The sequence below is a fragment of the Vipera berus genome (assembly GCF_964194415.1).
Source record: "Vipera berus genome assembly, chromosome: 13".
Lineage (NCBI taxonomy): Eukaryota > Metazoa > Chordata > Lepidosauria > Squamata > Viperidae > Vipera > Vipera berus.
The window spans coordinates 8,804,740-8,827,424 of NC_138216.1; the positions used below are offsets into that span (position 1 = coordinate 8,804,740).

The 22,685-nt window shown below is 46.8% G+C and overlaps 2 protein-coding genes and 1 long non-coding RNA gene across 3 annotated transcripts in view; 2 read left to right on the forward strand and 1 right to left on the reverse strand.

Annotated features, from left to right (window-relative positions):
- Positions 1-17,410: 17,410 nt before the first annotated feature.
- Positions 17,411-18,148, reverse strand: LOC308673883. The gene is made up of 2 exons (XR_014027764.1): positions 17,978-18,148; positions 17,411-17,484 (listed from the first exon to the last, which is right to left on the reverse strand). It is a non-coding gene; the product is annotated as an uncharacterized lncRNA (long non-coding RNA).
- A 1,188-nt stretch (positions 18,149-19,336) lies between these two features.
- LOC308673965 (transmembrane protein 100-like) lies at positions 19,337-19,840 on the forward strand (the record flags this gene model as incomplete). The annotated part of the gene is made up of 1 exon (XM_081338052.1): positions 19,337-19,840. The coding sequence occupies exon 1, from the start codon at positions 19,469-19,471 to the stop codon at positions 19,838-19,840; it is 372 nt and encodes a 123-aa protein (XP_081194178.1). The 5' UTR covers positions 19,337-19,468.
- Positions 19,841-19,988: 148 nt separating this feature from the next.
- Positions 19,989-22,685, forward strand: part of CCNF (cyclin F) — a gene marked incomplete at its 5' end in the record, with an annotated part of 66,989 nt that continues 64,292 nt past the window's right edge. Inside the window, one exon of the mRNA XM_081337967.1 lies at positions 19,989-20,085. Within this exon, the coding sequence (XP_081194093.1) occupies positions 19,989-20,085 (97 nt within the window). The remainder of the gene's footprint in view (positions 20,086-22,685) is intronic.

Below are 22,685 nucleotides of genomic sequence, written 5' to 3' on the forward strand. Positions count from 1 at the left end.
TTTTATGACTGGTGGACTTCAACTCCCAGAATTCCTGAGCCAGCCTGGCTCAGCTTGGAAACCTCTCCCTTTCCCCTCAGCACGGCTGGCTCAGGAATTCTGGGAGTTGAAGTCCATGGGTCATAGAGCGGCCTAGGCCTAGACCAGGGGTAGGTAACCTTGGCTCTTTTATGACTGGCGGACTTCAACTCCCAGAATTCCTGAGCCAACCACGCTGAGGGGAAAGGGAGAGGTTTCCAAGCTGAGCCGTGCTGGCTCAGGAATTCTGGGAGTTGAAGTCCACAAGTCATGAAGGGGCCATAGTTCCCCCATGCTGGCTCAGGAGGTCCACGAGTCATAAAAGAGCCAAGGTTGCCTACCCTGCCCTACACCATTCCAGACAAAGCTGTTCGTTCTCTTCTTGAAAACCTCCAGCAATAGAGCACCTACAATTTCCAGAGGCAAGCAGTTCCACTGATGACTTGTTCTCGCTGTTGGGAAATTTATTCTCAGTTCTAGGTTAGATCTCTCTTTGATGACCTTCCACCCATTACTTCTTTTCTCAGGTGCTTTGGAGGATAGATTGATTCCCCCCCCTCCTCTGTGACAGCCCCTCAAATACTGGAAGATTGCTATCGTGTCACCCCTAGTTGTTCTCTTCGTTAGGCTAGACCAGAGGCCCCCAATCTTTTGGGCACCAGGGACCGGTTCCGTGGAGAGAGGTTTTTCCGCGGACTGAGAGTGCGTGGTTTTGTGTGCTGCCTGCATCCTGTGGATGAGGTTTTCCTTCTTTGTGTGGGCCGGTTGCTGGCATGCCATGGCCCGATACTGGTATCTCCTGGGGTAAAGGTAAAGGTTCCCCCGCACATGCGTGCTAGTCGTTTCCAACTCTAGCGGCCGGTGCTCATCTCCATTTCAAAGCCGAACAGCCAGCGCTTGTCCGAGGACGTCTCCGTGGTCATGTGGCCGGCATGGTGGAGCAGTGGGCTAATGCCTCCTTAAGTAACACCAGCTGCCTGCAATTAGTGCAAGTTCGCATCCCACCAGGCTCAAGGTTGACTCAGCTTTCCATCCTTCCGAGGTAGGTAAAATGAGGACCCAGATTGTTGGGGGCAATTAAGCTGACTTTGTAATAATGCCGCTTGGGGTGTGTGTGAAAGCCCTAATAAGCAGGCATATACATAGAATGAAGGCTACTGCTAAGCTTGTAAGCCGCCCTGAGTCTTCGGAGAAGGGCGGGATATAAATGGAATTAAAATAAAAAATAATATAAAAAAAATGACTAGACGCCAAAGGCGCACGGAACAGAGTGAGCACCTGTTACTCATCCCAGCTTCTGCCAACCTAGCAGTTCGAAAGTATGTAAAAATGCAAGTAGAAAAATAGGGACCACTACAGTGGGAAGGTAACAGCGTTCTCCTGGGCTAGACATACCTAATTCCTACAACCGTCCATCGTATGATTTAGCCTCCGGAGCCTTTTATCATCTTTGTCACTCTTCTCTGCACACTTTCCAGGCTCTCAACTCCCCAACTTCCTTGAACAGTATAGTTTATTGCTTCACACATGCGTATGCCAGAAGATTCTACTATCCGTGGCCGGAATAATACGACGCAATGCCTCAATTTTGCTCCCATGCAGAATTGCTACTGTTGTCTTTCTGATTCTAGGAACGCTTTGTTAGTTCACACTTTTTCCACCTGGTGGCTCCAGAGTACATTGGAATAACCATGTCCATGAACAGCAGGCTGGCAAAAAATATTCTGGGATTAGTCCATTTACCACCTCTACAGGATGCCAGATAGGGAGATGCTGGGGACAGCCTAGTCAGAGGACCAGGAAATGAGCTAATTTGGTCCAGTGGTTAAGGAACCAGGCTAGGAAGCAGGAGATCGTGAGTTCAAGTCTCTTAGCCGCGAAAGCCGAGTGGGCAACTTTGGGCTAATCACCAGGAGACTGAATTCTAGTCCTGCCTCAGGCAGGAAAGCCGGATGGGTGACTTTGGGCCCATCACCAGGAGACGGTGAGTTCTAGTTCTGACTTAGGCGTGAAAGCTGGGTGGGTGGCTTTAGACCAGTCGCTCTCTCCGCCCAACCTACCTCACAGGGTTGTTGTGCAGAAAATAGGAGAAGGAAAGTGTGTTGGGTATATCTGCCTCCTTGAGTTTTTTGTAAAAAGCAGGCTAAGCTAGCATTTCCCTTCTGAACTGCAGCATCTTTATACTTTATTAAGAATATCTGGCCACCTAATTCCCAGTGACTACGGAATAAGGGATAAAACAATAAAAATCCCAACATACCCACATTCCCCCATATTCAAATAAGCAACTGGCTGAAGTTGCATTGTTTGCAATGACTGCAAAGAAGATGCCAAACCACATCCTGACAGCCAGTGCTGTTAATACTAAAGGAGTTGTATTGAACTGATAACGACGGATGGATTTTTTATATGCATTTGGCTAATGTATAAATACAAACTACTTGATGGGCCATATATTACCCTGTGATCCCCAGGCCCGTTGGCAAAATCTTGTCTTTGGGATCTTTTGGAAGAGTATCAAGGTAAGGGCCAGTCTTATCTCCACGGAGATGTTGTTCCACAAGGAAGGAGCTGCTGGGAACCTGCTGCTTGAGCAGCTGGGTTGCTGGGAACCTGCTGCTTGTGAGCAGCCAGGTTGAGAATAATTAGCTGCTGGTGAAGCTGGGCAGGGGCTGCTCCCGCCCAGGGTTGGCACCCATGAAAGAAGGACACAGAGATCTCTCGGGGTGAGGGCTCCGCTGCTCCTGGGATGAACACCGAACCACGAGGAGCGGTGGACCTCGTTTATTTATAGTATAAGCAACCAATCATGTTTTATTATTGTTCAAATCAACCAATCAGGATTAAATGGTTTTACATCGTGCCAATCCTGCATGATTTAAGTACACACGTGTTCTTCTAAACCTATCCTGAAAGGAGACATTGGTGTTAATAGTAGATTCAAATACAGTAATGACCAATCACCTGCAGGAGGCGTCAGAATTTGCCTTATATGGAATAGCCAATGGTGTGAAAGATTCTGTAATTATGCCCTTATATGGCTGTAGCCAATGACATCTCTCCTAGGTTTCTTTGTTTACTTCCTTATTCATGATTCACTGAAGACTTTCCATGGTAGAAAAGTACTAGCCAGCTTCACGTATAGGAACAGAGATCATGGTTATTCCAACAAGGAGCCACCACGGAGAAGGCCCTTCTCGCTAGGTGGATCTCTTTAATGCAGAGGATCCATAACATATTTCTCCTCCTCACTCTGGCGTGTCAGAGAGATGTAACTGGGAAAAGATAGTCTCAAATTCCATCTGAATAAGCTTCAAATGGGTGGTGTGAATCAGAATGTAAGGCAGATAGAAGGTCAAGTTCAGAAACTGGTAACTGGAAAAAGCTACCGAATGCTAGGTCTGACAATTAGGACATAGACTGATAGGATTGGAAAGGACTTTGGAGGTCTTCTATTCCAACCCCCTTCCCATGGCGGAAGATCCTACACAAGGGGTCCCCAACCCCCGGTCCGTGGACCGGTACCGGAGCACAGCATGTCAGCAACCGGGCCGCACAAAGAAACAAAGCCCCATCCGTGGGATGCAGGCAGCACACAAAACCACGCTCTCTCCGGTCCACGGAAAAACCTGTCCACATAACTGGTCCCTGATGCCCAAAAGGGTGGGGACCTCTGTCCTATATCATTGAGATCCTATACCTGTGGTGGCGAACCTATGGCACGCGTGCCACATGTCGTCACCCCAGTCCTAGGCCTTCAGCTGGGTTTTATAAAACCTTTTCACTTTAGGCCTCCGCCGCCATGTGAAAAAAAAAGGTTCAATCAATTTCAACTTCTTGCGGGGGAAAAAAAGATCTCGGAAAGTTGGGATTGATTGATTGAACTTTTTAGTCCCACCCAGTCTGCCGTTACCACCGCAGCCACACCCAGCCAATGGACCACGCCCAGCCAATGGAGCATGCCCAGCCAATTGGCCACATCCAGCCAATGGACCACACCCAGCCAATGGACCACGCCCAGCCAATGGACCATGCCCAGCCAATTGGCCACACCCAGCCAATGGAGCATGCTCAGCCAATTGGCCACATCCAGCCAATGGACCACGCCCAGCCAATGGACCACGCCCAGCCAATGGAGCATGCCCAGCTAATGGACCACGCCCAGCCAATGGAGCATGCCCAGGCAATTGGCCGCATCCAGCCAATGGACCATGCCCAGCCAATTGGCCACACCCAGCCAATGGGCCACACCCACCCGGCACCCAATGATACATAAGTGGGTTTTGGGTTGCAGTTTGGGCACTCGGTCTCTAAAAGGTTCGCCATCACTGCCCTATACCATTCTAGACACCTGACCGTTCAGTCTCTTCTTAAAAATCTTCCAGTGTTGGAGCACCCACAACTTCTGAAGGCAAGCCCTTCCACTGGTCGATTGTTCTCACTGTCAGGAAATTTATCCTTATGTAGTTCTAGCTAGGATCTCTCCTTAATGATCTTCCATTTGTTAGCCCTCAGGTGCTTTGGTGAATAAGTTGCCCACCCAACCTTGACCACTCTGTCTGGCAGGAGTTTGGAGAAAGCATTTTTACAGTGGTGTGCCCCAACCAAAGATTACTGTCAATCAGATGTTCTTGCTTTGACAACATGTGGAAGGGCAGTTTTGCTTCTTTAAAACTTGTGTGTTACTTTTCGAGTTAGAATCAGTTGATGCTGGCGGGGAGTAGGAAGAACATCTCTCAAGGCTGAGAAGATAAGAATTTGGCCGGGTTGTTTTAACAGGAGGGAAAGTAACAAACAAGTTTTAAAGAAGCAAAACTGCCCTTCCACACGTTGTCAAAGCAAGAACATCTGATGTTAGCAGCGTTGACAATTACTTTAACTGGACATAATAATATTGATGGAATACATGGGAATTGCTGCACCCAGAGCTCGGTGTTCATAAAGGGTGCAAGATCCCTCTTTCTCCAAACTCTAGGCACATCCTTCACGTACATCAGAAGTGCTCATTTTGCTGGGCACTTCATGTAAGTTTTTCCAAGCACAAGTAGTGCTTTTTGGGGGGGGGGTTCTTTTATTTTTCCGCTTGGTCTTCTGAGCAACTTAGCAAGATAAAAGAAAAACTCTTAGCTGGACTCCTAAACAAAGGTAGATTCTGGGAAATGTCTTTTGAAATCTAGCCTGAATTGAATAAGAATGGAACAATTTTCCTAACTCTTGAATGGATTCCATTAATCCCCCTCACTCCCCCTCACCCTTTCTTCCTCTTCTTTTCTACCCTGGATTCAATTGCTTTTGCAGAACCCTTTGCTGGCTTGCAACATTCCCCCCTCCCTCGTGGGCAGAAAAGCCGGGCTTTTGTTCCTAGGAAGAGAAAGAGAGATTCGGGAGGCAAAATGGATGAAGATACTTGAACTGGGAAGTTGAAGCGAAGGAAGCCGGGGGGGGGGGGTGTCTGGTTAATTAATTGGCCCCTAAGGCTGAGGGTCTGTTATAAGGTCAGCAGAAGAAGGCCGCCATTGTGCGTGGCTAGCCAGCTCCGGCATACTAAACAGGTCTGAGATTCAGCCACCATTTGAGAATTAGAACAAGACTTCATCCAGGCACAAGATGTGTTTCTTGCAGCAAATTCTGGACTAGCAGAAACTTGGGAAAGAGGCAGGGGGTGGGGGAGTGGGGGAGTACAAAGCATCATGGTTGAAAGGCTGGGCGTTGTTTATTAAGGGGTCCCTGATGTTCTCTGAGCTTGTCATGTTTTCTCATGAAGAGAAAACTCCTTTTCAGGAACATGCCCATCCTTCCAAAAAAAAGAAAAAGGAGCACAGGAGCATAAAAATTGAATGAAATGTTCCCAGCCACCAACTCTCTCTCCCTTTCTCTCTCTCTTGCTAATTCTGTAAATTAAAAAAAAAAGAGGGGGGGCAGAGAAATCCTCGGAAATACCAGGATGAGGTCGCTGCATATGCTCAGTCATAAACACAGCGCATTTGGCTGGACATGCTGTAGGAGACCATCTGGCTTATTTATACACGGCGCCTTGTGGATTATTACCAAGCTTTAGGAATTCAGAGGCGCTAACTGAGAGTGTAAAATCCACATCACCTTACAAGTCAGATAGAAGAGAGTGTTTGTAGCTCAGGGTTGAACTGTGGGGTCCTTGGTGCCCTCTGAGCTTGGTGGCTTTATTTATTTATTTATTTATTTATTTAATTGGATTTGTATACCGCCCTTTCCCGAAGGACTCAGGGCGGTTTACAGGGAATTAAAACAAGAAATACAAAAAATTAAAAAACAATTAAAAAGATTATAACAGTCCCTGAAAGAGTAAAAACCCCAATTAAAATTAAAATTAAAATTAAAATTAAAATTAAAATTAAAATTAAAATTAAAATATTAAAATTAAAATTAAAATTAAAATTAAAATTAAAATTAAAATTAAAATTAAAATTAAAATTAAAATTCTCAGCCTGGGCCAGAGAGCTCGAAGAGCCAAGTCTTCAGGTCCCGGCGGAATGAACGGAGGTCGGGGGCAGTCCTCAGCTCCACTGGCAGCTGGTTCCAAAGGGCAGGCGCCCCCACTGAGAAGGCCCTATCCCTGGGCGTCGTCCGCCGGCAATCTTTTACCGGCGGCACCCTGAGAAGACCCTCCCTGTGGGAGCGCACTGGACGAAGGGAACTTGATGCTGGCAGCAGGTGTTCCCTCAGATATCCCGGACCCAAGCCATTTAGGGCTTTATAGGTCATTACCATTTCTGGCAGACAGTTTCATTACTCAACTAAGTAACTAAGTAAGTAACACCATCAGTGCTAGAAGAGAGTTGGGGTTTGCTTTTTGTTGATATGCAAGTGCCAATAGAAAAGAATATTCGTAATTCAGGGTTGATCAGGGGGGGGGGAGTCCTTGGTGCTCTCTGTGCTTGGTTGTTTTCTTGCAGACTTTTCATCCCCCACCCTAGGTAATTGAGGTCCTCAGTGCCTGATGATATTACCTAGTTTGGTAATGAAATGTCTGCAAGAAAATAACCAAGCCCAGACAGCGTGAAGGACCGCAAGGTTAAAGTATACTTCGGAGTAAGCTGTTACTTATGCTTTAGAATGGCTGTAAATTGTGACTGAACGGGATCATATTGTTGTTGTTGTTAGTTGCGAAGTCGTGTCTGACCCATCGTGACCCCATGGACAATGTTCCTCCAGGCCTTCCTGTCCTCTACCATCTTCTGGAGTCCATTTAAGCTCACGCCTACTGCTTCAGGGACTCCATCCAGCCACCTCATTCTCTGTCGTCCCCTTCTTCTATTGCCCTCAATCTTTCCCAGCATTAGGCTCTTCTCCAGTGAGTCCTTCCTTCTCATTAGGTGGCCAAAGTATTTGAGTTTCAACTTCAGGATCTGGCCTTCTAAAGAGCAGTCAGGGTTGATCTCCTCTAGGACTGACCGGTTTGATCGCCTTGCAGTCCAAGGGACTCGCAGGAGTCTTCTCCAGCACCACAGTTCAAAGGCCTCAATTCTTTGGCACTCAGCCTTTCTTATGGTCCAACTTTCACAGCCATACATTGCAACTGGGAAGACCATAGCCTTGACTATACGCACTTTTGTTGGCAGGGTGATGTCTCTGCTTTTTAGTGTGCTGTCTAGATTTGCCATGGCTTTCCTCCCAAAGAGCAAGCGTCTTTTAATTTCTTGGCTACAGTCCCCGGGATCATATTAACTCAGCCTAATTGGCTGTTTTAGATTTACAGAAACTCCAACTTTTGATTCTGAAAGTGGGCCTGGATTCTGTCTTTGTTTGTTGGCTTGTTTTCTGCAAGAATGCAATGTAGGTGACTCTCTGCTTGGCTCCTGAACCTAACGTGAGTTACTAGTTTTCTGCTCCGTTGAATGCATGACAGATGATTTCAGCAGCTCAGCTACATTCTGGTTAGGCTAAAGTGCAGCAAAACATCCCCCCCCCCGCCGTCATCAGCTGGACTGAATGAAACAAACATCTTCCTGGAGAAACAGCCAGGAATTTAATAAGACTGTGCTGGATCACAAGGAAAAAAAGATTGTGTCAGTGTAATACACAGAATTAAACTTTACAAGGCTACGTCTTTCTGGAAGAAAGCAGAGTGGGGTTCTTGGGTTAGGTGTCTCTCACTTGCCTGATTTTCTGGAAGGATGGAGACAAGGATTATCGGATCCACTTTGGTTTGGTGACAAGAAATAAACAACCGCTCTGCTTTTCTTCTTTGGCCAGCCCATGAGCAAAATTGGAATGCTTGCTGTGAAAATCCTTTGGTTTGAGCCAAGGGAGAATCCCCTACAGCACTGAACCTCTGTTAATTTTCCAAGCCTTTGTGAGCATCTGAGAATCCAGACTAATTGCATCTTCAAGACCACCCAGAATTTGAGAGACTGGATCAAGAAGTTCACTCTGATCTTTGGTCTCTGCTGGGTGTTGAGAAAACCCCAAACGATCATTTGCTAGTGAAGGCTGCACATTGCAAATAAACTGTAGTTTGCCTCCTGTGACAACAAACTGGGACTGGCTGGGTTTGCAGCCTTGGCAATTGCAATGGTTGGATTCATACAACCCACCAAAAACAAGGAGAGAATAACAGAATTGGAAGGGATCTTGGAGGTCTTCTAATCCAACCCCCTGCTGAAGCAGAGACCCCATACCATTTCAGACAAATGGCTGTCTGGTCTCTTCTAAAAACCTCCAGTGATGGAGCGCCCAAAACTTCTGAAGGCAAATCGTTCCACTGATCAATAGTTCTCACTGAGAGGAAATTTCTTCTTAGTTCTAGGTTGGTTCTCTCTCTGATTAGTTTCTATCCATTGTAGAATAGAATAGAATAGAATAGAATAGAATAGAATAGAATAGGATAGGATAGGATAGGATAGGATAGGATAGGATAGGATAGGATAGGATAGGATAGGATAGGATAGGATAGAATAGAATAGAATAGAATAGAATAGAATAGAATAGAATAGAATAAATGGAATGGAATGGAATGGAATGGAATGGAATGGAATGGAATGGAATGGAATGGAATAGAATAGAATAGAATAGAATAGAATAGAATAGAATAGAATAGAATAGAATAGAATAGAATAGAATAGAATAGAATAGAATAGAATAGAATGTATGGAATGGAATGGAATGGAATGGAATGGAATGGAATGGAATGGAATGGAATGGAATAGAATAGAATAGAATAGAATAGAATAGAATAGAATAGAATAGAATAGAATAGAATAGAATAGAATAGAATAGAATAGAATATATGGAATGGAAGAATGGAATGGAATGGAATGGAATGGAATGGAATAGAATAGAATAGAATAGAATAGAATAGAATAGAATAGAATAGAATAGAATAGAATAGAATAGAATAGAATAGAATAGAATAGAATAGAATAAATGGAATGGAATGGAATGGAATGGAATGGAATGGAATGGAATGGAATGGAATAGAATAGAATAGAATAGAATAGAATAGAATAGAATAGAATAGAATAGAATAGAATAGAATAGAATAGAATAGAATAGAATGTATGGAATGGAATGGAATGGAATGGAATGGAATGGAATGGAATGGAATGGAATGGAATAGAATAGAATAGAATAGAATAGAATAGAATAGAATAGAATAGAATAGAATAGTTTAGTTTTAGTTTAGTTTAGTTTTATTAAATTTTTATACCGCCCTTCTCCCGAGGGACTCAGGGCGGTGAACAGGGCATATAATAAAAATACAAAACTACAAAAGTTAAAATAGAATTAAATTAATGCCCAAGATAAAACTATAAAATATACAAATATTTAAAACCCAAATTAACTCCCCATCAGGCCAGGCCAGCTTGTTCAAACAGGTGGGTCTTTAACCCGCGTCGGAAGGAGCGGAGATCCGGTGCCATCCGGAGCTCCACCGGCAGTTGATTCCACAAAGCCGGGGCGCCCACAGAGAAGGCCCTCCCCCTGGGGGCCACCAGCCGGCATTCTCTGACTGGAGGCACCCTGAGGAGGCCCTCTCTGTGGGAACGCACAGGGCGGAGGGGAGTTGACGCCGGCAGCAGGTGGTCCCCGAGGTATTCCGGACCCATGCCATGTAGGGACTTAAAAACCATCACTAAGACCTTGAACCTCACCCGGAAGACAACTGGTAACCAATGTAGCTCGCGGAGCAAAGGTGTAACATGGGAGTACCGGGAAACTCCCAAGACAACTCTCGCGGCCGCATTCTGTACCAGTTGGAGCCTCCGAGTGGTCTTCAAGGGAAGCCCCATGTAGAGAGCATTACAGTAGTCAAGGCGAGAGGTCACGAGCGCATGAGTGACCGTACACAGGGCATCCCGGTCCAGATAGGGCCGCAACTGGCGCACCAGGCGAACCTGGGCGAAAGCCCCCCTAGTCACAGCTGCTACATGATCTTCCAAAGTAAGTCGTGAATCTAGGAGGACTCCCAAGTTGCGAGCCCTATCCACGGGGGGTAACAGCTCACCCCCCATAGAAAGAGATGGAACATTTTGAATGTCCCGGGATGCCGGAATGTACAGCCACTCAGTCTTGTCCGGGTTGAGTTGAAGTCTGTTCCTCCCCATCCAGACCCGAACCGCCTCCAGGCAACGGGACATCACAGCGAGGGCATCACTGGGGTGGTTTGGGGTAGAAATAAAAAGTTGGGTATCATCAGCATATTGATGATACCCAACTCCAAAACCACGAATGATCTCACCCAGCGGTTTCATGTAGATGTTGAACAGGAGAGGCGAGAGAACCGACCCCTGAGGAACTCCACAAACGAGAGACCTAGGGGCCGATCTCTGCCCCCCTGCCAACACCGACTGCGAACGTCCCAGGAGATAGGAGGAGAACCACCGAAGAACTGTGCCTCCCACTCCCAATCCCCTGAGACGCCGCAGCAGGATACCATGGTCGATGGTATCGAAAGCCGCTGAGAGGTCTAATAGGACTAGGACAGAGGAACATCCCCTATCCCGAGCCCTCCAGAGATCATTCACCAGAGCGACCAATGCCGTCTCCGTGCTGTACCCGGGCCTGAAACCCGATTGGTACGGATCCAGATAATCCGCTTCATCCAGGACCAGAGGAAGCTGATGCGCCACCACACTCTCAACAACCTTCGCAAGAAAGCGAAGGTTGGAGACTGGACGAAAGTTGTTCAACACAGCTGGGTCCAAGGCAGGCTTCTTGAGGAGGGGTCTCACCACCGCCTCCTTCAAGACGGTGGGGAAATTACCCTCACTCAAAGAAGCAGATATCACCGCCTGGAACCAGCCTCGTGTCCTCTCCCTAGCTGCATAAACCAGCCAGGAAGGGCACGGGTCCAATAAACATGTGGTGGAGCTCAGCCTCCCCATAATCCTGTCCACTTCATCAGGGGTCACAGAATCAAACTCCTCCCAGATAACATTGACAAGACCGCCCGTGTCCTGATCGTCAGACTCTGCCCAGCTGGAGTCCAAACCGGTCCGAATCCGAGCGATTTTATCCGACAGATGCTGACCAAACTCCTCGGCACGACCCTGTAAGGGATCCCCCCTCACCTCCTGATTAAGAAGTGAGCGAGTCACCCTAAACAGGGCGGCCGGGCGATTATCTGCGGACGCGATGAGGGTGGAGAAGTAATTACACCTCGCCACCCTCATCGCAGCGAGATAAGACCTAATATAGGTTCTTAACCGCAATCGGTCGGATTCGGATCGGCTGGACCTCCAGCAGCTCTCTAGGCCCCGTTTCCGACGCTTCATCTCCCGGAGCTCCGCGGAGAACCATGGAGCTCGTTGGGATCTGCACCGGGTCAGGGGCCGCAAGGGTACAACTCGGTCCAGTGCCTCAGTGGCTGCCCTTTCCCAGGCTTCCACTAAGGCATCCGCCGAGTTGTGAGCGACGGAAGCAGGTGGGGATCCCAGCGCTGCCTGGAACCCATCGGGGTCCATTAAGCGCCTGGGGCGGTACCATCTAATTGGTTCCGTATCCCCACGGCGGGGGGTGGTAAAACGGAAGACCAGCCGCAGGAGGTGATGATCCGTCCATGACAGGGGCATGATAAATGGAGAGCCCCCACCAAGATCATCCAACCATCGTCCAGATAAAAAAACTAGGTCCAGGGTGTGGCCTCCCTCATGAGTTGGTTCAGAAATTACCTGCGTCAGGTCCATGGCCGTCATGGAAGCCATGAACTCCCGAGCCAACTCAGATGACCCTCCCAGGGATGGTAGATTGAAGTCACCCAAAACTAAAAGTTTGGGGAACTCAATCACCAAACCGGAGAGGACATCGAGTAGCTCAGGCAGGGCTGCCGCTGTGTGACTAGGCGAAACGTACACCAGCAGCAAGCCCAACTGCGCCCCCGAACCAAACCTCAAAAAGAGAGACTCACACCCGACTATCTGAGGGACAGTGGTCTCCCGCGGACATAAGGTCTCCCTGATAACTACCGCCACTCCCCCGCCCCTACCTTGAGCCCGAGGCCGGTGTAACGCTCGGAAACCTGGTGGGCAAAGATCAACCAAAGGGACCCCACCCTCTGGGCCCAACCAGGTTTCGGTAATACAAGCCAGGTCCGCATGCTCACCCTCCACCAAATCCCGCACAAGGGGAGCCTTATTAACCACGGACCTGGCATTCAGGTACACCAGCCGGAGCTCAGGAGGCTGCGCATCCTCGCTCCCGGCACCTCGGGGAAGAAACAGAGGGTCGGAGCGCCTCACCGCTTGTAAACAGCGGGGACGGCCCTCCCGGTAACGATACAGCCCTCTGTCCATACGCCTGCTGCCATACCCCAGTGTCGTGGGAATCGGTAATCCCACGACCCGCTCCTGAGCCCCAGATGTAACCACACCCCGCTCCCCCCGAACGCAGTCAGACCCAGGCCTGGCCTGCACCATGGTTGTATGGCCACCCCCCATAGAATAGAATAGAATAGAATATATGGAATGGAAGAATGGAATGGAATAGAATAGAATAGAATAGAATAGAATAGAATAGAATAGAATAGAATAGAATAGAATAGAATAGAATAGAATAGAATAGAATAGAATAGAATAGAATAGAATAGAATAGACAGAGTTGGAACCTTGGAGGTCTTCCAGTCCAACCCCTTGCTCAGGCAGGAAACCTTATACCCTTTCGGACAAATTTTTGTCCAATCTCTTCTTAAAAACTTCCAGTGTTGGAGTGCTCACAACTTCATGAGGCAGGTTGTTCCACTGGTTAATTGTTCTAACTGGCAGGAAGTTTCTCCTTAGTTCTAGGTTGCTTCTCTCCTTGACTAGTTTCCATCTGTTGCTTCTTGTCCTGCCTTCAAGCGCTTTGGAGAATAGCTTGACTCCCTCTTTTTGGGGGCAGCCCCTGAGATACTGGAACACTGCTATTGTGTCACCCCTAGTCTTTCTTTTCATTTAAACTAGACATATCCAATTCCATACATTATTGCAGGTCTGAGTAATGTGTGAAAGTCCAGTCTCTCTTTCAAGGTTTCTCCGGAGTGAATTACTATTTTCTTCTGAGTTATCATAGCAGTTCTGAGCTGTAACTGCATAAAACGAAGTCCAAAAGAAAGAAATTCCTCCCAATAAACAAATAAACAGTGCAATGTTTTTTCCCCTTTTATTGTATTTCAATTTTCAACCGCATATTGCAGAATTAGTCACAAACTGTACATTAGTAATGGTTACAATCTAATTATGAATGATTAACAGTATGACTATAATGACATGTATATAATAACCTAGAATACTAGAATCTAAATGACTCTAAGAATTAATAGATCCATATTTATTTATTTATTTGTTTATTTATTTATTTATTTATTTATTTATTTATTTATTTATTTATTTATTTAATGCATTTATAAAAGCCATACGGCTTTTAAAAATGCATTAAAACTATCCTAAAGGAATACCTAAACAAAATTGTAACAATAACATAATAACAGACTTGGAAGGGATCTTGGAGGTATTCAGGGGTCTTCAAACTTGGCCCTTTTATGACTTGTGGACTTCCACTCCCAGAATTCCTCAGCCAGGCACGCTGGCTGAGGAATTCTGGAAGTCCACAAGTCATAAAAGAGCCAAGTTTGAAGACCCCTGCTCTATACCATTCCAGACAAATGGTGGTCCAGTCTCTTCTTGAAAGCCTCCAGTGATGGAGCACCCACAACTTCTGAAGGCAAACTGTTCCACTGGTTAATTGTTCTCAATGTCTGGAAATTTCTCCTTAGATCTAGGTTGCTTCTCTCCTTGGTAAATTTCCATCCATTGCCTCTTGTCCTGCCTTCAGGTGCTTTGGAGAATAGGCTGACACACACACCCTCTTCTTTGTGTCAGCCCCTCAAATAGTGGAACACTGAAATACCCTTCAAAACTGTCCAAACTAATATTAAGCAATAGACTTAAATAACCATAAATTAAATTAAGAATCTTTGCTTTGCCATCCCAGTTGTTTTATGACTAGAAAGGTATTTCCTCTAAGGAAACAGATGCATGACTCACCATCCATCAAGACGTCCAGAGATACTCAAGGATGTTTTATATGCAAGCCAACATTTGGTCTAGCCTGATTGACACAACAGAAATAGGCAGGCTGAGGAACATATGAGACAAACCCAATGTATCATCTGGGGAACAAAAATATTTGCTGGCTTCCTGTTGGTAACTTCTCAGTCAGCTAGAATCCAAGTGACAATTTCAACAAAAAATAAATGCTCGGGGTACGATTTGGTACTCTGGACAGTTCCCTGGTGCTGGATTTTGTAAAAGGTGGAAATTGCATGCCGATAAATTAAAGGCAGGTCTTCCTCGACTTTTGATTCCAATGGGGACCAGGATTTCCACTGCTAAGCCAAGAGGTTGTTAAAAGGGTTGCGCCTGTTTTTACAACCTTCTTTGTTATAAAGAGAGGATCGCTGCAATTGTTAAGTGAACCATGCAGCCGTTAAATGAATTTGGCTTCCCTCATGGACTTTGCTTGTCAGTGGCTGCTGGGAAGGTTGCAAATGGTGACCACGTGGCCCCGGGATGCCGAAACCATCATAAATACAAGGTGTTTGCCAAATTCCCAAATTTATTTATTTATTTATTTATTATTATTTATTAATTTAATTTATATACCGCCCTTCTCCCGAAGGACTCAGGGCGGTGAACAGGGCAATACATAAAAACAAGATACAAAAATTAAAAATTATTAAAAAGTAATTAAACAGTGCCCGTAATAAATTAATACAGATTAAAAGTTAAAATCCATTTAAAATCCAAATTGCATCATCCTCACCTATTTACAGAACTTCTGCCTCTGGTAAGACCACAAGGGATGAGGATGAGGATGATGATGATGATGATGATGATGATGATTATAAAAAGTAGTGGCTGATTGCCTGCCCAATAGGGAGGGGGGGCAATCAACAAATCATTATCTGTAGTGTGGGTTTGGCAAATCATGAATAAATAAAGACACACGAATGCCGGTCTTCGTTAGGAGCCACACCAGTGGTCTACTTAATCCAGGGATTATTCTGGTGGTGTATGCAAATCATGGCCACATTTAACCTTGGCTGAGTTTGAAAAGCTCTGTAATTCTTGGATGGAACACCAAGAGGAAAGACCAAGATCGTAGGCTAGGCTAGGAAGTAAACAAGTGAAACATTTCAGACAGAGGCTACGGAGTTGACAAGTAAGTTTACATTGAAATGAAACACAGCTTAGTTAGTTTATTTCTTAAGCCAGCCCCACCCTTGTCCTTATAACCTTTTGAAGACATACTGAGGTTGGAGGGGGAAAAAGTTCTCTTGAAGTAATGTTTAATCTAGTGAAAAATTATGATGCTGTTTTGTTGAGAAGAGTGTATTCCATGCCTGGCTAAGAATCTTTTTTTTAAACTTATTATGGCATGATCCTCCCAGCCACCAGAGATTTTTATCACTTGCCTGTTTCTCCTACTTTAAGACTATTTTATTCTAGTGTTTTTGTTTTTCATTAAGCCTTCAATATTTTTTTAGGGCCGTTCCTGCCTCGGCCGATAGGATCTTTCTGGAGATAAATTCTAATGCTGTTTTCTTGCCAATTGCTTTACTCGTTTATCTTTAGATTTCCTTTCTGATGGCTAATTTATCTGTAACTCTACTGAGTCTGGGTTTTCATTTTCAAGAGGCCACTGATTTGTAATATCTGGATCAATTCAGGGGGTTGTCCTTAAAATGTATAATCCAACAACATATTCATATTTGAGGGGAAAAAAACACACCCAAAGAACAGAGGATTCAAGTTACGACCATTATGGAACCTGCCCATTGTGAACATAACTTGTGACAATCATAAAGCGAGTTGGTCATGTGACCACCCAGATTTTGTGAACTTTTTTTTGCAGCAGTCATTAAGCAAATGACATGGTCGTTAAGTGAACCCATGGTGAACTGGGTTGTAAGTACCCTCATGATTGGTCTGACAGAACTTCAGTCACTAGGCCAGTGGTAGGCAACCTTGGCTCTTTGATGACTCGTGGACTTCAACTCCCAGAATTCCTGAGCCAGCATGGCTCAGCTTGGAAACCTCTCCCTTTGCCCTCAGCATGGCTGGCTCAGGAATTCTGGGAGTTGAAGTCCACAAGTCCTAAAAGAGCTAAGGTTCCCTACCCCTGCACTAGGCGACCGAACTATCTTTATTTCTTTGAGATCTGCCTGCAGGCTATTGAGCATTGCATTCTGTTCTCAGGGTATCTAAATGAATGTTTCTTCCAGGAAATTAACAAGCCAGACTAAAAAGCTACCCTTGATAGATGTTGCTCATCAGCTGGCACTAAAAGGCATATCTGTTGGTTAGATTTATGTACTAGAAGAGCTCAAGGTGGCCTCTTCTGAGGGAAGTTGAGCTGAAGGAAAGGGGCTGGCTCAAAGTCACCTGGCTGAGTTCCATCCGTAAAGAAGAACTAGAATTGGGGTCTCCACACTCCTAATCCAGCATTTTTACCACTAATCTATTTAAGCTTTGGAGCTGAGAGGAATGGTCTGGTCACAAGTCCCTCAGGGCCTTCCGTGCCTGAAGTACGGGGTGACATGATAGCAGTCTTCTGATATTTGAGGGGTTAGGATGCTGAGCTTGTCGATCGGAAGGTTGGCAGTTTGGCGGGTCAAATCCCGAGTGCCGCATAACAGAGTGAGTGCCTGTTACTCATCCCAGCTTCTGCCAACCTAGCAGTTCGAAAGCACGTAAAAATGCAAGTAGAAAAATAGGGACCACTACGGTGAGAAGGTAACAGCGTTCCGTGCGCCTTTGGCGTCTAGTCATGCTGGCTCTTCGGCTTTGAAACGGAGATGAGCACCGGCCCCCAGAGTAGGAAACGACTAGCACGCATGTGCGGGGGAACCTTTACCTTTACCATGGAGAAGAAGGGGTTGACCTATTCTCCAAAGCACCTGAAGGTAGGGCAAGATGTAGCAGACGGGAGATTATCAAAGAAAGATCCAACCTGTTGTGATTCAGGGTCAGCCTGTGGGTTCGGCAGTTGGGTCGGACGAATCAGAGGAGGAGGGGGGTGTTGAAGACCTTGCTGAGGGGGTTGAAGATCTTGCTGATGATAGCCCTCAGGCAGGCCCCTCCCACTTGGTCACCATGGAGACCCAGCTGTGTGAGCCTGACAGTGTGGATGAAGATGACCCACAGCTGGCCCTGTTCAAGGACGCCCGACGCAGGAGGCAGTCAAGTAGGAGTAAACAGAGGAAGGCTGTGGGGCTTCTCGGAAGGAGGCAGAGAGAGGCCACGCCCTGAACTCTTTATAAAGGGAATGTTTGGGGAGGGCTGGTTTGCTGAAAGCAACCGCTCAGATAGTGTTTCAAAGCTCCGGTATCTTGGTGTCTTGTTTGTTTTTGTAATAAATTTGGCAGACGTATTCCAGCCTCTTGCCGTCTGTAAAGGGGTTGCCTTTTCTGCAAGGCCGGTAGCAGGCTGGTACAGAACACAACCTAGAACTAAGGAGAAATTTCCTGACAGTGGGAACAGAAGTTGTGGGTGTGCCATCACTGGAGGTTTTTAAGAAGAGATGGACAGCCATTTGTCTGTAATTGTATAGGGTCTCCTGCTTGGGCAGGGGGTTGGAGTAGAAGAACTCCGAGGTCCCTTCCAACTCTGTTATACTGATACTAACTAGAATCCAGTCTTTCCACTCCTACTCCAACACCTTTGCAGTTACCCTACACTGAACAGAAGACAGAGACGGCTAGCTTCTATTTGTTCCCCTCTTTGTAAAGAAAAGATAAAAGAGCCTGACATATCCAAACATCTCAAGCAGGTGAAAGAGTAGAGTAGAGTAGAGTAGAGTAGAGTAGAGTAGAGTAGAGTAGAGTAGAATAGAATAGAATAGAATAGAATAGAATAGAATAGAATAGAATAGAATAGAATAGAATAGAATAGAATAGAATAGAATAGAATAGAATAGTAGAAGAGAGTGGAGTGGAGTGGAGTGGAGTGGAGTAGAGTAGAGTAGAGTAGAGTAGAGTAGAGTAGAGTAGAGTAGAGTAGGACAGGACAGGACAGGACAGGACAGGACAGAACAGAACAGAATAGAAGAATGGAATGGAGTAGAGTAGAGTAGAGTAGAGTAGAGTAGAGTAGAGTAGAGTAGAGTAGAGTAGAGTAGAGTAGAGTAGAATAGAATAGAATTCTTTATTGGCCAAGTGTGATTGGATACACAAAGAATTTGTCTCCGGTGCAGAAGCTCTCAGTGTACATAAAAGGAATAAGTGATACATCACGATCATAGTCACCGTAAAAATACATTCATCATAAATCATAAGATGCAACACTTAGTGATAGCCATAGAATACTAAATAAGCAATCAACATGAATCACACTAGGATTCTAAATAAAACAATATAACAATATAAACCGTAAGATACAAGCAACAAAGTTATAGTCATAAGTAGATAAGGAGAAAGGTAACAGGAAAGATGAGAAGAATAATTTGTTCTTTGTTCGGGATTTGTTGACCGACACAGAACCAAGACATTGTCATCCCAAAAGATGAAAGCAGCCAGCCCCTTCCGTCTCCCCCTGGGATTCCAGGGGAGGAGAAAGGAGGAAAGGTGCTTTATTCACACACACCCCTCCCTCCCCATCAGGATTTTTCTCTGAAACAGTTAACAGCGGCTGAGCTCCTGCCCACACACATGATCTCATTTCTCCTGCCTGCCAATCCCAGCCATTGGCTGCTACGGCAAAAGAATCAGTGGGAGCCAACGCTGGTGCAGAAAGCCAGAAGCCTTCGCCAGCCAGAAGCAGCCAGACCAAAAGAGAGAGAGAAAGACAGAGAGACGTAGAGAGAACGCAACCCAGACAAAACAAAGGACTTTCCTTGTGGTTCTCCACTCCCAGAAAGAACCTGCCGTTGCAAGAGTTCTGGATCTTCATCCTCCCAGGAAGTTGGGGTGTGCATCTTTCAACAGGTACTTGCCAGAATGATGAACTGTAAGTCCAACTCACTGACTTGCCTCCAAGGAGGAAAATCCGGGCTGCCCGTAGCTGCCACCACGGACTCCACCGCCACCTTGAATAAGCTAGCCCTGGCCACCGGGGGCACCGAGAAGTCGTGGTACCGTTGCATCTTCCCCTTTGGTATCGTTGCCTTGGTGATCGGCATTGCCGCCACCTGCATCACCTTCACCATTAATGGGCCCCAGATGGACATTGCCAAGGTGGTCTCGGTGGCCACCTTGATCTTTGGAGTCGGCCTGCTGGTGGCTGCCTTGGTCTGCTGGCGAGCCAAACGGGAGCGTCAGCGGAAGAAGCAGCAGGAAGAGCCTCTTCCCTTAGAACCGGGGGTTCTCTGAAGCCCACCTTGAGCCAAACCCCTAGGAATCGACTTTTGCTGTAGAGAACCCTATCTTTTTCATGTCATCCACGGCAGAGGTTGGGAAAGAAGCTGCGGAGACACACGTCCCGTGTCTTGGGGATGGAGAAGCGTAGAACCCAGCCAGCATGGGGCCCATGGAGCTCCCTTCACTCAGCGGGATGAGTGGTATGATGGACGAGTTCAGGTGGCCAGCTCAGGCCAAGAAGAATGGAGTCCCTGCAGGTGAGTGGCCAGGATGGGTTCCCAGCTGACCATACTTCAGCCTTTTCCCCCCCAGGAAGATGGCTTGACCTCAGCCGATGGGGCTGCAGGCGAAACACCCCAAGGACAAACTTCAGGAAGAGAGTAACGAAACCCAGAGTCCTTTCCTTGAGGACAACGACCGTTTCTTTCCAGCCATGCCCACCTCTGTCTGACTGTGAAAACAAAAAAAACAAAATGTCCTTTCGAGAAGAAGAAGAAAAAAAAGGAAAAAACCTGAAACTTCAATCCCCGGGCATGGAGCTGGAAGTTGTGAGAAGTTCCAAGTGGCTTCCAGGTGAGAACGGCGCTTCTGCGTTTTGGTGACCTGCCTTCCAGCGACTGTGGATGAGGAAACAGACCAGGATTCCACTTGGGCTACCACAACCACCCTTGTTTCCCCGCGTGGTGGGAAAGCAGGCTGAAAGTTAGGAACAAACTAGGACAGCCTTCTGCTGCCAACATGTTTAGCAAGGAGAACCTGCTCTGTTCTCGGACGGGAAAAGGGGGCGATGTGCCGAGATGCCCACCGCAGGGTGCAAGACCTCATGAAAACGTCGAGCCATCGCAACTGCCACTGCTACTTGCAAAGTGGTACAGCTTCTGACTTTGGGGGTTTGGGGGAGGGATGGGGGAAAGTGGGTGTGTGTGGGTGGGTGGGTGTGATTTATTACGGAGTAGCAGTTATGTGCCTAAAGACGGTGCAGCCATGCCCTTCCTTTGGAAGCACCATGTACATAGGGAGTGGAGAGAGCAAAGGGTGAATTAAAACTCGATGTGCCTGGGGAATAAATTCCTAGGGGCAAATCCTGCCTTCTTTTTCTCTTACTGGGCCTGGCTTTGGTCTGGATCGGGCTGCGCCAGTGAGGTGCGCCCTGACGCTGGTGGCACTGGAGGAGGTTTGTGCGTGGGAAGTGTCCAAAGCTGGCTCCGTTAGCTCTTCTGGACCAGAGTTGCCCCCCCCAAAAAAGCTTTGTCCTCCCTGATTGGGAGTTTGGAGGGCGATAAAGCAAATTTGTTCGACCTTCTCTCAGTGGGGCAAGCTTGGGTTATCGAAAGTGAGAAATGAGAAACAGCCCTGTGTATTACAAAGAGATGCCAAAGGGAATAAAACCGATGGCCAGCTTCACGCTTGGAGGTGACTCTTTGGGAAGGTGTTTGGAATCCTGGCAAGACGTCTGTGTCGTCTCTTTTGATGCCTTCTCCGCCCTCTCATGAAATGCAGGGTGCGCCCCAGAAGCTCAGGAATCAAGGTTGACCTCCGAAAGCTGGAGAGTCGTTCTTCAGAACCTTTCCCCAAATTATCCTCTGCCTTAAGTAGAAGAGAAGCCACGGGGATCCGGGCTCGTCTGCATTTCACTGCATTTCATTGCCTTGCATGAAAATGGACTCTAGCCCACAGGGAGTCCTCAATTTACAACAGTTGATTTAGTGGCCGTTCGAAGTTACCACGGCGCCCAGAAAAGCGAGCCAGGAGCGTTTTTCACACTTACAAAAGCGTTGCAGCAACTGCCTTGGTTGTGTGATTCCAATTCGGACACTGGCTGGTATTTATAACGGTTGCAGAGTCCTGGGGGGGGTGTCAGGTGATCGGCACGAAGGTCAGCTTTGGCCATCTTCTGACCAGCAAAGGCAATGGGGAAGACCAGACTCGCTTAACAACTGCAGTGATTCACTTAACAACCGTGGCCAGACAGCTTGCCAAGCGGGGAAAAATTCACTTGAATGTTTCACCCTGGCCACAGAAAGTTTGAGCTCAGTTGTGGTTGTAAGTTGAGGACTACCTGTATTGGGCTGGCCCAAGCCTCCTTCTCAGGGGAAGGCGATCCTGGCCTCCTCCTCCTCCTCCTCTTCTCCACAAGCCCCACTCCTTACTAGCACTGATGATGTTACCTAGTTTGGGTAATGAAATGTCTGCAAGAAAACAAGCAAGCTCAGAGAGCACTTAGGACCCCACAGTCCTCCTCCTCCTCCTCCTCCTCCTCCTCCTCCTCCTCCTCTTCTCCACAAGTCCCACTCCTTACTAGCACTGATGATGTTACCTAGTTTGGGTAATGAAATGTCTGCAAGAAAACAAGCAAGCTCAGAGAGCACTTAGGACCCCACAGTCCTCCTCCTCCTCCTCCTCCTCCTCCTCCTCCTCCTCCTCTTCTCCACAAGTCCCACTCCTTACTAGCACTGATGATGTTACCTAGTTTGGGTAATGAAATGTCTGCAAGAAAACAAGCAAGCTCAGAGAGCACTTAGGACCCCACAGTCCTCCTCCTCCTCCTCCTCCTCCTCCTCCTCCTCCTCTTCTCCACAAGTCCCACTCCTTACTAGCACTGATGATGTTACCTAGTTTGGGTAATGAAATGTCTGCAAGAAAACAAGCAAGCTCAGAGAGCACTTAGGACCCCACAGTCCTCCTCCTCCTCCTCCTCCTCCTCCTCCTCCTCCTCCTCCTCCTCTTCTCCACAAGTCCCACTCCTTACTAGCACTGATGATGTTACCTAGTTTGGGTAATGAAATGTCTGCAAGAAAACAACCAAGCTCAGAGAGCACCAGGAACCCCACATTTGTCTTCCTCCTCCTCCTCCTCC